The 18,494-nt window shown below is 35.7% G+C and overlaps 1 protein-coding gene across 1 annotated transcript in view; it reads left to right on the plus strand.

The window, feature by feature from the left end:
• Window positions 1–18,494, plus strand: part of Usp34 (ubiquitin specific peptidase 34) — a 178,177-nt gene that overhangs the window by 44,119 nt on the left and 115,564 nt on the right. The window contains exons 7-10 of the mRNA XM_038324438.2: window positions 1,133–1,325; window positions 3,181–3,242; window positions 6,790–6,871; window positions 6,953–7,045. Coding sequence (XP_038180366.1) covers window positions 1,133–1,325; window positions 3,181–3,242; window positions 6,790–6,871; window positions 6,953–7,045 — 430 coding nt within the window. The remainder of the gene's footprint in view (window positions 1–1,132; window positions 1,326–3,180; window positions 3,243–6,789; window positions 6,872–6,952; window positions 7,046–18,494) is intronic.

An 18,494-nucleotide genomic window follows, 5' to 3' on the forward strand; every position in this document is an offset into this window, starting at 1 on the left:
CCCCCTCCACTTAGTGTTTTAAAGTAATGGACATCTATTATTTCTCATAGTTGGTAGGATAGATATTTCAACTGATTTGGACTTGCTTGACTGAAACTGTATGGTTGAGGATTACCTTACTTACTCTGTGATTACCAGCCTAATTGGTGTTGGCAAATGGATATTCATTTATGTTTGACAGTTGACTCGCTGTCAGTTGGTTTCTCATGAAGTACTCTAAATTAGGTCTCTTAGTGCTGGAGTATTTGTAATAGTAGAGGACAAGCTGAATGCCTCTCCATTGTCTTATGTTAGTCATGATTGTTAATACCTTCTTTGCCAAAGCAAATTATCTGTCAAAGTTCAGACTCAGTAGGGTAAAAAAAAAAAAATACTTTTTGGTGGGAGGAGTACTGGAGTCACATTTCAGGCACTTTTACATGAGCAATGAGAGGAATGTGGCATTTTTACAGATCCTGAGGTGTTGAAAGGTTGGGTAACAGAGAATTAGCACTCAGAGATGTAAATCAGAGCCTGAGAAAAATTTTTAAAATCACTCTTTTATTGGTTTTTAGAAAAAAAGTAAACAAAACAAACCCATAGTGATTTGAATACATACCTTCACAAAGGTTTCCCTGTGTCCCAGAAGGAAATTTGCTATTTCTTATGAAGTCAGCTGATAATCCCTAAAGTGGGGATTTTAGAGGATGATATAGCATTATGGAGGTACAGACCACTAGGATAAATGGCCTGGTTTTTTTGCAATAATCAGTTCAGATTGAACTCCCAGCAATGACACATTGTTACAGTTCACTTTTTAAAAAATTATTAAGTAGAAATAGTTTAAATTGTACCTAGCTAGATGATTTAGTTCTATCCACAGGATCCATGTAAGTAGTAGCAGAACCAGCTCCTATAAGTTGTTCTGACTTCCACATCCTTATTGTGACACCCCACATGCCTACACAAAAAATAAATAAATGTATAAACAATTAACATAAAAGGAAATTTTAAATTAAGAATAAATGTAAAGATACCAGAGTTGTAATATATAAAATGGAGATTTGGAGCAAAGGAATGTTGATGAATTTCTATTGGGATTTTTAGAAGTATTTAGTGAGTTTTGTGTATTTTCTGTTTTTGACTCATTTAGATATTTATGCAAGCTCTCTGATCAGGAGTTACGACAGAGTGCAGCTCGTAACATGGCTGACTTAATGTGGAGTACAGTGAAAGAACCATTGGATACAACACTATGCTTTGATAAAGAAAGCCTTGATCTTGCATTTAAGTACTTTATGTCACCAACTTTGACCATGAGGTTGGCTGGATTGAGTCAGATAACAGTAAGCAATGTTTCCTTTGTTTTTGATGATGGTTTTGTTCGCTTGCTAGACAAACAAATACCAGCGAAGGACTTTATGTTTGGCTTAATGCTGTTTCACACGGAATACTTTGTATTGCCTTCACAATTTTTTTTTCTTTTGTAAAAAAAAAAATAAGACCAGTGAGAGATGGCTCAGTGGTTAAGAGTGTTTGCTGCCCTTCCAGAAAGACCTGGGTTTGGTTCCCATCACCCATATGTAGGCTGACAGCCTTTTGCAACTGCAGTTCCATGGGATCTGATGCCTTTTTCAGACGGTATTTTTGCATGCATGTAGGCAAAACGCTCATACACATGAAATAAAATAAAAATAAATCTTTAAGACTGAAACTTTGATTTATACTTCAGATCTGTTTAGTTTCAGAGTCTTATTATTGCTACACGGTATATTTTGTTTCTGTTGAATTTCTGCACTCAAGCGTTAGCTATCTGCTTCAGCCTGGATTACAGATATGTACCACTACACCACACACATATGTATATATTGTAAGTGTTCATGCGTGTGGAGCTTTGAGGTTGATATTCATAATTTCCTTAGTTGCTCTCTCTCTCTCTCTCTCTCTCTCTCTCTCTCTCTCTCTAACAGGTTCTCTTATTAAACCTGAAATATATGTATTTGACTAGACTGCTTGGCCACTAGGCCCTGGTCATTGTCCTTGGCCACTTCTTTTCAGCACTGTGATGATAAGCATATGCTGTTATACTCAGCTTTTTTATGATGAGGATGCAAACTAAGGTTCTCATGCTTGCATGATAAGCACTACTGAGTCCCCCTCCCCCTCCTTCCTTTCTCTTTCTTTACTTTCTCTGTCTCTCCCTCCCTCTCCTTCCTTCCCTTCCTTTCTTATTTTATAAGACTATGTTATGTTATGTGGGCTCAGATCAACCTTAAATTCACCATGTAGCCAAGGCTGATTTTGAACTACTGATTCTTTTGTACTCTTGATTGGTGGGATTGCAGGAGTGTACCGCCACACCCAGCTATTTTTAAGTTTTTATTTTATTGTTGTTTTGTTTGTAAGAAACATGCTATGATGAATTTGATCCTGTTTGTGCTTACTAGGTACTTGAATTACAGGGGTGGATACAACCATGCCCTTGTTAAAAAAAAAAATCTGCACTTAGACAGTATTTTAAGATAGAAAAATAATTGGCAATGATTGTCCAGAGTTAATAATAATCTTAATGGAAGTCCCATTTGACTAACAGCAGTGTGTTTTGTACATTATTAAGTACTGTTTAAAATGTGGGAGAATGAAATTAAAATCTAGATGTTGGAGTATCTCGAAGTGGGAATAGTTGAACAAACACTGTGTGTGTTACATGAATTATTTGTTGAAGACAAATTGTTGACTTTCTTAGTTTATTCTGGTCCTCGGTAGCTTTTGCTTCTTTCTATTTCTTATTTATTTTTTGTAATGTTAGCACACTGAAAATCTAAAGTGATCTAATATGATTTAGGCGTTGGGTTTTATAAATATCAAAATGCTTCTTCACATTTTCCCAGATAAATCACAAGTTAATTTTACTAGGAAGCCTAATGACGTATGATTTTCTCCCTAGATTGTATTTACCTCTTTTTCATTACTCAGCTTTATTTTATTGAATGTGTTTAATGAAATAAAGCATAATGTTTTTGCAAAGAAATTTAGTATTAACATGATAAAATAATGTACTCATGTTTTTATGTATTACATTTTATTATTGCAATCTTATCAGTTGTGATTTGTGTAACAAGTTTATTGTTTTTCTTGCCATTTGCCAACAGCTTTCACGTTTAAAAAAGATAAACCTTAATTTCTTTTCTTTAATCTTAGAATCAGCTTCATACTTTCAATGATGTGTGCAATAACGAATCATTGGTATCAGACACAGAAACGTAAGTGGGATCATTAGTTGATATAGAGTTATACTTTTTTTTTTAAAGACTGTTGCACTGGCTGTTATGTAATTCACTGTGTAGGCAAGGTTGGCCTCAGATCTGTCTGCTTCTGACTCCTGAATGCCTCTATTAATGTTGTATGCCATTATGCCTGGCTGAAGTATGCCATGTTGTTACTGATTTTATAGCAAATATAGTTGTGTTTTTATTTGATTTGAAGAGTTTATTGGAAATCTTTATCTTGTGGCTTCAGTTTGAATGGAACAGAACTATATGTTGAAACTTTGTTTTTAAAATATATATATTTCAGTGTTGGCAAGATGCTTAGTGGTTAAGAACAGTAGCTTCTTTTCCAGAGGACTCAGGTCAGTTGACTCAGAACTACAACTCTAAGGATCTCATTTTCTCCTGGTCTCTATGAGCAGTGCTATGTATATGTACACGTGCACACACACACACACACACACACACACACAAATATATATAAAAAGTTCTTTTAAACAACAACATATATTAGGTCCTGAGAGACCTAGTCATTAAGATTACTTGTTTCCAGAGGATCTGAGTTCAGTTCCCAATACCCTTGTTTGATGGCTTCCAACCACTTCTAACTTAAACTCTAAGGAGTCAACACTCTTTTGACCTCTGCAGATCTGTGCACATATATATTAACCTGACAAGAAGCTCAACTACATGAAGCAGAACTGGGTGTGGTAGTACACACCTGTAATTCTTACATTTAGTAGGTAGAGAAAACAGGATCAGGAGTTTAAGATGATTCTCAGTTTCCTAACAAATGTGAAAAAAACTCTGCTATAGAGCAAGACTGACTCAAACAAACAAAAAAAAAACAGGTGTGTGTGTGTGTGTGTGTGTGTGTGTGCAAGACTTATTAAAGCCACAGTGAAATAATAATTGGTCAGTGTAACAGCTATAATAAAAAATGTACTAATTGAGTATAAGGGCTTTCAACCTTAGTACTTAGTGTCTATTATGAAAAATAAAAACATGTGGTCCAAAAGTCCTGCACATGAATGTAACTAGCAACTTAAAAGTAGAAAATACACAGATACCCATCAAAAGTAAGTGGAGAAACAGAATGATACAACGTTGCACAATGTGATGGTATTTAACAATAAAAAGAATGGTGTATTAGTACATAGTACAAAATAGATAAATAAATAATTGGATAAACAGTGTAGTGTATTTGAATGATGTAATACTATTAGAGAATAAAAAAAATACACACTACTAGTCAGGCGGTGGTGGCGCACGCATTTAATCCCAGCACTTGGGGTGCAGAGGCAGGCGGATCGCTGTGAATTCAAGGTCAGCCTGGTCTACAGAGTGAGTTCCAGGACAGACTCTAAAGCTACATAGAGAAACCCTGTCTTGAAAAACCAAGCCAAATCAAAACAAAGAAAAACACATACTACCATGTGAGTAAACCTAGTAAATGTATAAAAAGTTTGGTTTCTTGTTTCTGGAGAGAGGGCTCAACAATTAAGAGCACTTATTGCCTTTTTTGGGGGGTGAGGGGGTGATGGTTTTTCTAGAGAGGGTTTCTTTGTATATCAGGCTGGCCTCAAACTCACAGAGATCTGCCTGCCTCTGCCTCCCGAGTGCTGGGATTAAAGGCTTGCACCACCAGCCAGCGCACTTACTGCTTTTCTTGAGGATCTGTTTGGTTCCCAGAACCCATATTGGGTGACACAACACCACCTGTAGCTCCAGCTTGAGAGATCCAACACTCTCTTCTGTCCTCCTTATGTACCAGGCCAGTCTATATCGTTTATCTATACAGATATACCCACATACTCATAAATAAAAGTATTATTCATATTTTATATATAATTTTATATACTTATAAATAATTTATATATATTTAATATATTTAATTTATGTATAATTAATCTATATCATGAAACAGTACTATTCAGCAGCATAAAAGAATGAAGCTCTGTGATAGAGACCTTTCCTCACATGAATGAAGTCCTATGTTCAATACCTATTATGAATATAAATAACAATATAAATAGGTAAAGTTTGGTATATATCACAACAGAAATAAAACTTAAACAAAAATATGTAGATCTAGGAAGCTGGCTCTATGGGTTTATTACTGGCCATGTAAACTCAAGAATGTAATTTGGATTTCCAATCCACATAGAGTGCAAAGTGGACCTTGCTAGAATCCCAAGGCTTGGAAGGCAAAAACATCGCTGGAACAAACTGGATAGCTAGACTAATTGAATTGGTGAGCTCTTGGTTCAGTATATAAGATAGAGAGTAGTTAGGGAAGGCACGCAGCATAAGCCTCTAGTTTCCACATCTACTTACCTGATTACAAATACAGCACAGCACAGTGTATGTATACAAGCTTTGAATATGGCATACACAAAGGCCATAGGCTCAATCCTTAGAACACATCTGCCTGCTTTCCCGAAGACCCAATGAAAAATAACCTATAAATATCATATAATTCCATTTACTTGAAATCCTTATGAATTGATAAATTATGTTGACAGAAAATAGACTAATAAAACTGGAAATGAGAACAAGGACTGACTTATTGCAAATAAGAACAAATAAGATTTTTCTGAAGGGATGGAAATGTTTATTAAAATGTGTTGTAAGCATTTCATTCAAAGAAGGTGAATTTTGTTTGTGTAATATGTATATCTTAAAGTTTTAAAAAATACTCAATTTAGTCTCCAACAGTACTCACCCTTTGTTTGCTCTAATTTTTTTCATGCTGTTTATACAATATCTTACCAGTATGATCTGTCTTTACCTACTAGTCCTTAAAACTTAAGGTAAATGGTCATTTTAAAAATGACCCACTTTGGCCCTAAACAAACATGTTGCTTTTGTTTTGCTTTCCTTGAGATAAGTGTCACTGTGTAGCTATAGATACCCCAGAATTGATTCCTAAAGAGTGTTATGGCCTCGAATGTCAGGTAACCCTCTGCTTCTGCCCGTAAGTGCTGTCGTTGAGGTTTTATTTTATTTTGGTGGATTTCATATAGTAATTATTAAAATTAAATCTTACGGATCATATCTTGAGTAGAACTACCCAGAAATAGTTAAAATATACTAGTATTGTTTTTGTGATTTTCTTATGTATATAACTTACTTCTTCATTCATTTTGAACGCTTCATTAGTTTTAGGAAGTAGACATGCAATTTGTTCTTGGGTATAATTCTTTATGTTTTCAACTCTTAGGTAACTACTTCATACTTTGCTTAATTCATCATAGAAGTGGCTTTGCAAAATCTTTCCCAAATGCTCCAGTGCCTATTATGGAAATTAATGCCTGGGAGCAAAGTCTAAGGACTTGGTAGCTGGTGGTGTTATCTTAACTTTTCAGTTGTTAATTGTTTATAAATTCAGGGTATACTTATTTTAGTTATGCTTTGTAGTATTGTGAACAATTTTTTATAATTCTTTGTATTGTATGGAAGCAAATCTAGGGTTTTTTTGTGTCTTTTGACATATGAGAAAATTGCTTTAAAAATTATTTTTTCAATCATTTGATTATAGGTCCATTGCAAAAGAACTTGCTGACTGGCTTATTAGCAACAATGTAGTGGAACATATATTTGGACCAAATTTACATATTGAGGTTTGTGGACAATTATATTGTTTATCTATTATATAAAGGCACTTTAAATAAAAATAACTATACCAAATTTTCCTTTTTTAGATTATTAAGCAGTGCCAAGTGATTTTGAATTTCTTGGCAGCAGAAGGACGACTGAGTACTCAGCATATTGACTGCATTTGGGCTGCAGCACAGGTGATACTAATGCTTAATATTTATTTAATGCTTTATTTAATGTTCTAAATGCTACTGTTATGAATGATAACAAAGACATGAGGAAGATGTGATAGGGACCTCTAAATTTGGGTTGAGTCCATGTGTTAACTATGTTACTGATAGAAGGCAGGCTGTTAGAATCATTAAACTTAAGGAAACTACTCAGTTTTAATAAAGACATTTTCCTGTTATTTATAAAATCTACACTTGTGTTTCTTTTCTGTAGCAGCCAGCCTCCTTGCCTTCCTTTCTTCCTTTGAGTCAGGCTCTCACTATGTAGATCTAGATGGCCCATCCACTGACTTCTGCTGAGTGTTGGGATTAAATGCTTTGCCAGCATGCCTGGATGTGTGCTATTTTTTTTCTTTAACTTTTTGAGTAGCCCTGTATCAATCTGAATGATTCAAAAATCTAAAACGTAAAACTATAATATGACTGGAGAGATGGCTCAGAGGATAAGAAAACTTGAAGTTAGAGGACTTAAGTGTTGGTTCCCAAGCTCATGTCAAGTGACTCACAAGTGCCTGAAAGTACTTACACACATGTCATATGCCCAAATATAAATCCACATGTACATTTTTTTAAAAAAAGAGAGAGAGCATCAAATACCAGTGGCTATTCCCTTAGTTTCTACATGATACTGGCCCTAGAATCCTCATGAATACCGGAAGTATTTATCATTTTTCTTGCACCTTAGTCTCTGAAGCAGCTTTTTAAATCCCTTGCACTAAGTCAAACAAATACATAGCTCAGTATATATATTTTTCTCTTTTGTTTTCATAAATAGTGCATTTCCACAGACTTGTGTTTTATTATTTATTTTGGTTAGTGTCATATTCTGAAAACATGCTGCTGTGTAGATTAGGCTACCCTGGAATTTATCTTCCTGAGTTGTGGGATTATAGGCATGAACTAACAGTTTAAACCCAGCTGTCCATCCATCTAATCTAATCTATGATTATATAGCTGTCAAAAGATTTATTTTATTTGTAATTTATACATATGTGTTAGCTTCTATATGCGCACCATTTGTGTGGGAAAAAAAACAACAAAACAAAATCCCTGTGTCAGATCTTCTGGAACTAGTTGTGATGCAGTTTTGAGCTTCTGTGTTGGTGCTGAACCCAACACAGGTATTCTGCAAGAGTACTTTGTGATCGTGATCAGGGAGTCGTCACTAGCCTGCTTAATACTTTTGTTTAAGACTATGGTGTCATTATTTAGATGTCAAATAATTTTTAAAAATCCATTCATGGGCATATTTTCTCCTAGACTTTCTATTATAAAGGATACTGTTGTAGTATCTGATAGTTATTACTTACTCATGCAAAACTTTTATGTAGGATTAATTCCTACTGAAGTAGAATTAATATGTTAAAACAGAGTGTGCTTTTCTTGTGATTACTTATAAAGCAGTGTCTTTTTTTTTCAGCTTCCTTTACTGTCATTAAACTTGATTTTTACTTTTTTTTTCTAATTTGGTGAGTGAAAAGAGATTAGTATTTTATTTTGCATTTATTGTATTATGAATGGGACTGAGATAGTTTTTATATCTTTTCTGGGAATATCTGCTTATATTCTTTGTTGTTTATTGATTGCTTTATTTGTTTATTCTTTTTTTAAACATTTATTTATTTGCGGTGGGGCTCATATGCCATGGCATCCATGTGAAGTCTGGACAATTTGTGGGAGTTGATTCTTTCTGCCAGCTTAGTCTTGGGAATCAAACTCAGATAGGCTTGGAGGCAAATGTCTTTTCCCACTGAGTCATTTTAGTGGCCCTTTGATCTTTTTTTTTTTTTTTTTTTGGATTGTGTGTGTATCTGTGGTGTTCATATTCAAACCCAGTGCCTCTCTTGTATCTGAACAAGTTTTTAATAAAATGATTGTCACTTAATTTTTCCTTTTAAAGTAATCCATTTTTATTATTTTAGTTGTGTGTGTGTGTGTGTGTGTGTGTGATGTGCTACATGATTGCTGGTGTTCGAGGTGGCCAGAGGCATTGGATTTCCTGGAAGTACAGTTATAGGAGGTTGTGAGTTATCTGACATGTATGCTGGAAATGGATCTTGGGTCTTGTGGAAGATCAGTAAGTGCTCTTAACCTTTGAAACATATATCTAGACACTATGTATACATTTTATTTATTTACACATGCACAATGATGGCATTCATTTTAAAGTTTGTTATTGTTTTTCTGGCCTGTGTAATTTGTGTCATAAAATACTTTTATTTTTCTTAGATTATAAAATAATTAAATTACCCTTTATATTCTTCCTATGTATTTTTTGTTAGCATTTTATATTTTCATTTTAGATTCAACTAAAATTTATCTTGGTTTAAGGATTCATTAAAAATCCATTTTTCTATCATTTTATGTATTTCTCCAAGATTCATTTGTACAGTAACTCATTCTTCCCTCAGTGACATTTAATTTTGGTGGTTTTGTAAAGTTAGTACTTTAGACTGCCTTACTTCTTTGTTTTTGTATAGTCATGATACATACCTGGGATTGCTAACTTCATGGTCTATAGTCGGGTCTTTTTCTTCCACATTCACATTCTTACCTAATCCCTCTTGCTCCTCAGAGTAGTGGTTCTCAACCTCTAATGCTTTGATCCTTGAATATAGTTTCTCATGTTGTGGCGACTCCAACCATAAAATTATTTTTGTTGCTACTTTATAACTCTAATTTTGTTACTGTTTTCAGTTGTAGTAGAGAAACACTTGTTCTTAATGGTCTTGGGTGACTCCTGTGAGGGTTGTTTGGATCCCCACAGGAGTCCTGACTCACAGGTCGAAAATTTCTACATTGTTTTATATGTTTAACAGCATCTTTCTGTTTGTTTGCTTGTTTGTTTTTATTTTATTTTATTTCAAGATGGGATTTCTCGTATAACAGTTCTTGCTGTTCTGTAACTCTCTTTGTAGACCAGCTGGTCTTGAACTCACTGAGATCTGCCTGCCTCTGCCTCTCCAAGTCCCAGGACTTAAGGTATGCGCCACCACTACCCAGCTATTTAACAGCTTTTTCTTTTTATATATAGACTTGTCTGCCCTGGAACTGACTGTGTAGACCAGAATGCCTTCAAAACTTAGAGATCTGCCTTCTTCTGCCACCATACCTAGATGAAGTAACCTTCTTTATATCTTTTTTTATCAGTTAGGGTTAAAGTCTATTGTGTCAGGTACTGTAATATAGATCCTTACCTTTCCCGGCTGTGTTTGCTTTGGAATACCCCTTTTTCATTCTTTCATTCTAAAATAGTGTCTTTCTGTGAAGGTGAGGTATGTTTCTTGGAGACACAAATAGATGAATCCTGTTTTTTCATCTAATTTGCTTGTCTCTGTCTTGTATTTTTTTTAATGATTTATTTGTTTTCATTTTACGTGCATTTTTTTGTTATTATTTGTATGTCTTTGTGAATGCATAGAATCCCCTGGAGGTAGTTACAGGTAGTTGTGAGCTGCCATGTGGGTGCTAGGAATTGAACCTAGGTAGGTCTTCTGGAAGAATGAGTGGCTAGGGGCTGGAGAGATGGCTCAGAGGTTAAGAGCACTGGCTGCTCTTCTGGAGGTCCTGAGTTCAATTCCCAGCAACCACATTGTGGCTCACAACCATCTGTACTGAGATCTGGTGCCCTCCTCTGGCGTGCGGGCATACATTGAGGCAGAATGTTGTATACATAATAAATAAATCTTTAAAAAAAAAAAAGAATGGCTAATGCTCTTAACGAATGAACCATCTCATCTTTCCAGCCTCCCTTCCCCCTTTTTTAATTTTAAATTTTAGCCTGCCAGTGTTGTCTTACACCTTTTATTTTAGCATTTAGGAGGCAGAGGCAGGCAGATCTCAGTGAGTTTGAGGCCAGCCTGGTCTACAGAGTGAGTTCCAGGACAGGCTCCAAAGCTACAAAGAGAAACCCTGTTTTGGGAAAGAACAACAACAAAACCATAAAACCAAAATTTTACATCCATGGTTTTGCCTGCGTGTTCTGTCTTAGATGCATTGTGTGCATCTAGTACCTATGGAAGTCAAAGAAGGTATTGATTCCTGGAATTGAAGTTATAGGCAGTTATGAGCTGTCATGTGGGTGCTGGGAATTAAACACAGGTCCTTTGAAGGGCATCCAGTGCTCTTAACTATTAAGCCATCTCTCAAGCTCTAGCCTGTGTCTCTGTTTTTACATTTATTGTTTTGTTGGTTTGTTACATATCAATCCCAGTTCCTCTTCCCCTCCCCCTATCTGATCTCAGAGAGGATAAACTGCCTCTGGGAAGACAACTAATTTTGTCCCATCACCTCCTTGAGGCAGGACCATCCTTTACCCCACCCTCGTGCCTATAGTGCCTAGGTTGAGTAAGTTATCTCTTCATAGAGAATGGGCTCCACAAAGTCAGTTCATACTTTAGGGTTAGATCCTGGTCCCACTACCAGTGGCCCCATATACTGTCCAGGCCACACCATTGTCACTTGGATTCATAAGGCCTAGTTCAGTCCTTTGAAGGTTCTCCAGTTGTCTGTCTGGAGTCAGTGAGATTTCAATAGCTTGGGTCAGCTGATTCTGTGGGTTTCCCCATCATGGTCTTGACACCTTTGTTCATTATTTTTTGCTCTTCCCTCCCTTTGACTGGACTCCAGGAGCTTGGTGCAGTGGTTAGTTGTGGATCTCTTCATCTGCTTTCATCTGTTTGTGGATGAGGGTTCTAGCTTCTTTGGGATTGTGGACTGGTTATCCTTTGCTTTATGTCTGATATCCACTTAGGAGTGAGTACATACCATGTTTGTCTTTCTTGATCTGGTTTATCTCACTCAAGATATTTGTTTATAGTTCTGTCCATTTGCCTGCAAATTTCAAGATGTCATTGTTTTTTTACTGCTGAATAGTACTCCATTGTATAAATGTACGACATTTTATTCATGCATTCTTCTGTGGAAGGGCATCTAGGTTTCCAGGTTCTGGTTATTACGAATAATGCTGCTGTGAACATAGTTGAGCAAATATCCTTGTAGTGTGAGTGTGCATCCTTTGGTATAAGCCCCAAAGTGGTATTACTGGGTCTTAAGGTAGATTGAGTCTCAATTTTCTGAGAAATGCTGTACTGATTATTACCAAAGGTGCTGTACAAGTTTGCATTCTTTCCAGCATTAAGCTGTCATCAGTGTTTTCAATCTTAGTCATTCTGATCAGTGTAAGGTGATATCTCAGAATTGTTTTGATTTGCATTTCTCTGATAGCTAAAGCTGTTGAGCATTTCCTTAAGCGTCTTTTGGCCAGTTGAGATTCTTCTGTTGAGAATTCTCTGTTTAGATCAGTACCTCATTTTTTAATTGGATTATTTGGCCTTTTGTAGTCTAGTTTCTTGAGTTCTTTGCTTATTTTGGAAATCAGCCCTCTGTCAAATGTTGGATTGGTGAAATATTTTCCTATTCTGTAGGCTGCTGTTTTATCTTGTTAACCGTGTCCTTTGCTTTACAGAAACTTCTCAGTTTCAGAAGGTCGAGTTTATTAATTGTTGCTCTCAGTGTCTGTGTCAGTGGTGTTGTATTTAAGAAGTGGTCTCCTGTGCCAGTGTGTTCAAGGGTACTTCCACTTTCTCTTCTATGAGGTTCAGTGTAGATTTATGTTGAGGTCTTTGATCCATTTGGAGTTTTGTTCATGGGGATAGATACGGATATCTATTTGCGTTCTTATACATGTTGACATCCAGTTATACCAGCACCATTTGTTGAAGTTTTTTTTATATATATTTTTGGCTTCTTTGTAAAAAAAAATCAGTTGTTCATAGGTGTTTGGGTTAATATCAGACTCTGATTCTGTTGGTTCACTTGTCTATTTTTATGCCAATACCAAGCTGTTTTCATTACTGTAACTCTATAGAGTTTGACATCAGGGATTGGTGATGCTTCCAGATGTTTCTTTATTGTACAGGGCTGTTTTGGCTATCCTGGATGCTTTGTTTTTTCCATATGAAATTTAGTATTGTTCTTTCAAGGTTTATGAAGAATTGTGCTGGGATTTTGATGGGGTGACACTGAATCTGTAGATTGCTTTTGGTAAGATTGTCACTTTTACTATGTCAGTTCTACCTATCCAGGAGAATAGGAGATCTTTCCATTTTCTGATCTTTCAATTTCTTTCTTAAAAAACTCAATTTTCTTGTCATACAGGTCTTTTGCTTGTTTGGTTAAAGTTACCCCAAGATATTTTAATGTTTGTGACTGTTATGAAGGGTGATATTTGTTTGATTTTTTTTCTCAGTCTGTTTATCAGCTGTATATAGGAGGGCTACAGGTTTTGGTTTTTTTGGTGGTTTTTTTTTTTTTGAGTTAATCTTTTATCCTGCCACATTATTAAGGTATTTATCATCTGTAGGAGTTCCCTGGTAGAATTTTTGGGATCACTTAAGTATACTATCATATCATCTGCAAATAGTGAAAGTTTGGCTTTTTTCTTTCTAATTTTTATCACCGATCTCCTTTTGTTGTCTTACTGCTCTAGCCAGAACCTCAGGTACTATATTGAATAGATATGGAGAGAGTGGACAACCTTGTCCTGTTCCTGATTTTAGTGGAATGACTTAGGGTCTCCATTTAGTTTGATGTTGACTTGCTGTATATTGCTTTAATGTGTTTAGGTATATTCCTTATATACCTGATATATCCAAGATCTTTATCATGAAGTGATACTGGCTTTTTTCAAAGACCTTTTCAGCACCTAATGAGATGATCATGTGATCTTTTTTCTTTTAGTTTATATGGTGGATTACATGGACAGATTTTCATACGTTGAACCATCCCTGCCTCTCTGGGATGAAGCCTACTTGGTTGTGGTTTGTTATTGTTTTATTTAATATTTTTGCTTGAATGTTCATGAGGGAACTTGGTCTGCGATTCTTTTTCTTAGTTGTGTCTTTGTATGGTTTGGCTGTCTGGGTAACTAACCTCATAAAAAGAGTTTGGTAGTGTTCCTTCTTCTATTTGTAATGGATTAATTGAACAGATCATTACACTATTGTGTGGAACATTTTGAGGAATATCGGTATTAGCTCTTCTTTGACATTCTGTTAGAATTCTGTGCTGAAACCATCTGGCCCTGGGCTCTTTTTTGGTGGGGAGGCTTTTGATGACTGTTTCCTTATGTATTATAAGTCTATTCAATTTGTTTACCTGGTTTTGATTTAATTTTTGTTTGTGGCACTTAACCAGAAAATTGTCCATTTCCTTTAAAATTTTCAGTTTGTGGAGTAAAGGTTTTTGAAGTATGACCTGATGATAGGATTTCCTCCATGTCTTGTTATATCTCCCTTTTCATTTTTGATTTTATTAATTTGGATATTCTCTCTCTGCCTTTTGGTTACTTTGGATAAAGGTTTGTCATTCTTGTTGATTTTTCTTGAACCAACTTTTTATCTCATTGATTTTTAAAATTGTTTTCTTTGTTTCTGTTTTATTAATTTCAGTCCTTAATTTGATTATTTCATGTTGTGTACTTGTCCTAGGTGAGTTTGCTTTTTGTTCTAGGGCTTTCAGTTAATTTGCTAGTGTGAGATTTCTCCTGAGTCTTTACATAGGAATTTAGTGCTATGAACTTTTCTATTAGCACTTCTTTTATTGTGTCCCATAAGTTTGGGTAAATTGTACGGTCATTTTCATTGAATTTTAGGAAGTATTTAATTTTTTTCTTTATTTCTTTCTGACCCAGCAGTGATTTAATTTCCAATTAAGCTTTCTGCAATTAGTGTTGTTGTTGAATTCTAACTTTAAGTCATGGTGATCCGATAAGATGCTTGGGGTTATTCCAATTTTTATATTGTTGAGGTTTGTTTTGCTACTGAGTATGTGATCCAGTTTTGTGAAGGTTCTATGAGGTGCTGAGAAGGTATATTCTTTTGTGTTTGGGTAGAAATGTTCTATAGATGTCTGTTAAGTTCATTTGAGTCATGATATCTGTTAAGCTTCTGTCTGGTCGATCTGTCCATCGACCTGTCCAGTGGTGAGTTAATTATTAATTATTAATGTGTTATTTATAGTTTAATAATGTTTCTTTTACTAATGTGGGTGCCCTTGTATTTGGGGCATAGACGTTTAGAATTGAGACTTCTCTTGATTGTTTTTTCCTGTGACAAGTATGAAATGCCATTCTTTATCTCTTCTGATTGATTGTTTTTTAAAAAAAAGATTTATTTATTATTATGTATTCAGTTCTGCCTGCATGTATCACTGCAGGCCAGAAGAGGGCACCAAATCTCATTACAGATGGTTGTGAACACATGTGGTAGCTGGGAATTAACCTTTGGAAGAGAAGGCAAAATTCTTAACCACTGAGCCATCTCTCCAGCCTCTCTTTTGATTGGTTTTAACTTGAACTCTATTTTGTTAGATATTAGGATAATTACACCAGCTTGTTTCTTAGGTCCATTTGATTGAAAAATCTCCCAGCCCTTTACTGTTATGTAATGTCTGTCTTTGAGGTTGAGGTGTGTTTCTTGTATGCAGCAGGATAGATTCTGTTTTTGTATCCAGTCTTTTAACCTGTGTTTTTTTAAATAGGTGAATTGAGTTTATTTATATTAAGGAATGTTAATAGCCAGTGTTGTTTTGATTTTGGTTTTGTTGGTGACATTGTGTGTGTGTTTGTCCATATTTCTATCTCTTTATTGAATTTCATTTTTATGTCCTGTGTTGACATTTTTATTTCAGTGTGTGTTCTTTTGAAACCAATACAGAGTTTAGTCATGTCATTTTCCATTTCTTTTTTAAGGAGATTTTATTTATTTATTTTGTTTATTTATTTATTATACAGTATTCTTCCTGCATGTATGCCTGCAGGCCGGAAAAGGGTGTCAGATATCATTGTAGATGGTTGATAGTCACCATATGGTTGGTGTGAATGGAATTCAGAACCTCTGGAAGAACAGCCAAGTGCTCTTAACCTCTGAGCCGTCTCTCCAACTCCATTTTTTATTTCTTTAAATATATTTTTCCCTGTTCTTCTAATATTTTGGAATTGTCTAAATGTTTCTAATTTTAGACATTAGAGATGGGATTGGTAGATTTTGGAGAAGTGTTGTGCTCCTTACCTTCTTTGAACATGCTGTTTCTGTGTTTCAAGTAGATTTGGAGTTTATTATTTCAGTTAATATAAATTCTAAGCCTAGGTTTAAGAGAAAGAAAAGTGATCAATTAGAAAGTAAGATACACTTGAGAACCATGAGTATGGAATTCTCAAAGGTGAGTTGCCTCCTTAAACAGTAGCATTTTTTTATGTGTGTGGATGTTTTACCTGAATGTATGTATGTGTACCACTTGCATGCCTAGTACCTGCAGTGGCCAGAGGGAAGTGTCTGATTCCCTGGAACAGGATTTAAAGTTCGGAGCCACCATGTGGCTGCTTGAATACAAACCCAGGTTCTCTGAAGAGCAGCCAGTGATCTTAATCGCTGAGCCATTTCTCAGCCCATACTTTTTTATACTTTTGACTTCTTTTGTATGGAGGTTATTAATGTGTGCTAATTAATATCAGAGGGGGCAGGAGTCTTTTTGCCTTGGTTTTTCAATTATTTGGTTTGGGGACAAGTTATTTGGGATTCAATCATTATTTGATTTTATTTTAGTTCTGTCACATATTCGAGTATATGCATGTTTTTCTTTCTGTAGTTATGCACAAGTGTGTGCATTTGAAGGCCTTAGGACCACATTAGGTATATTCCTTACTCGTGCTCTACCTGTGGCGTTTTTTTTGTTGTTTTGTTTTGTTTTTGTATTTTTTGGATGCATGTTTTCTCATTTAACCTTGAGGTCACTTAGCTAGACTAGCTTCACCAGCAATGCCTGGAATTCTTCTGTCTTTTTGTGTTATAGGATTATAGGTGCACGACCATGCCTAGTTTTTTACATGAATGCTCAATATGTGAATCATGGTCTCGTGTTTGTGTGCTTTATTGACTGGGTTCTGACAAGGGTTGCAAGTGCTCTTAACCCACTGAGACATCTCTCCACCCTCCCTGTTATTTCTTATAGCTCATACCTAGGTTTAAACCTCTGTGGTGTATATTTCCATTTCAGCTATTGGACTTTTCAGCTCTAGGTGGTTTTTTTTTTTTTTTTTTTTTTTTTTTTTTTTTTGGTTTTTCGAGACAGGGTTTCTCTGCAGCTTTGGACCCTGTCCTGGAACTAGCTCTTGTAGACCAGGCTGGTCTCGAACTCACAGAGATCCGCCTGCCTCTGCCTCCCGAGTGCTGGGATTAAAGGCGTGCGCCACCACCGCCCGGCTCTAGGTGGTTTTTTTTTTAACTTTGTTTTTTTTTAGATTTTTCTATTCATGATCTTTTGTTTGGTCATTCTGTTCTTTTTTAACCCCTTTTAGATAATGTGGAGGTCAGAGAAGAAATTGCAGAAATCAGTTCCTTCCTGATGCCATATAGGTATAAGGTATAGGGATTGAACTCAGGTGTATTTAGCTGCTGATCCATCTTGCTGGTCTTCTATGTCATGTACTCTTATCTTCTTAATAGTCTTAAAGTGTTTTTTTTTTTGTTTCCATATCTCTGTTTCTGTCTGTCTGTCTCTCTGTGTGTTTGTGTGTATGTGTGTGAGTGAGAAGAGAGACAAACAAGCTCATTTTATTGCTATGTAGAACAGGCTGGCCTCAGAATGACAGAGATTCACCTCCATTTGGTTTTCAAAGTGTTGGATTTAAGGATGTGTACCACCCTTGGGCCTTTGAAAGGTTTTATAATGTGCAGTGTTGAAAAGCCTTTTCCAGTTTGTCTGAAGATGGTAATCCTTCTGAAACATTTGTTCTTTTCCTTTTTTCTTTTTCTTTCTTCTTCCCCCCTCCTTTTTTTTTCTGTTTGTTGTGAGGCAGTATTTCCTGTAGCCTAAGTTGACCTTAAACTCAGCATTCACCATGGCTCACCTTACTCTTCTGTCTCAAGTGCTATATTATTGTCCTGTTTCCTAATGTCCTGCTACTCTATTCATTGTAAAGGTATCTATCTACTTTCTGTTTCTTTGTTGTCACGGAATATACTAGAGCCTGGTCCATCGGTCCCTCCCTCCCTGCTTTTTTTCCTCTTCTCTTTTTTTCCTTTCTTTCGTTTTTCCTTATAGGGTTTCTCTGTGTAACACCCCTAGCTGTCCTGGAACTCGCTCTGTATACCAGGCTGGCCTCAAAAACATAGAGATCTTCCTGCCTCTGCCTCCCGAGTGCTGGAATTAAAGGCATGAACTATCACTATCTGGCCAGAAAAGTTTTGAAGTTTGGTTTGTGTATGTGTGTGTATATGCCTAAGAATATTTTTTTGTCTCTAAAGAAATTTTGTGACTTTTTTCTTTTGCATCTTTTCAATAAAACATAAGATACTTCATTACCAAAATTAAATCTAATATGTAAATTCCATTTTATTCATGATTAATACTGCAT

This window comes from Arvicola amphibius, chromosome 1 (genome assembly GCF_903992535.2).
Source record: "Arvicola amphibius chromosome 1, mArvAmp1.2, whole genome shotgun sequence".
Lineage (NCBI taxonomy): Eukaryota > Metazoa > Chordata > Mammalia > Rodentia > Cricetidae > Arvicola > Arvicola amphibius.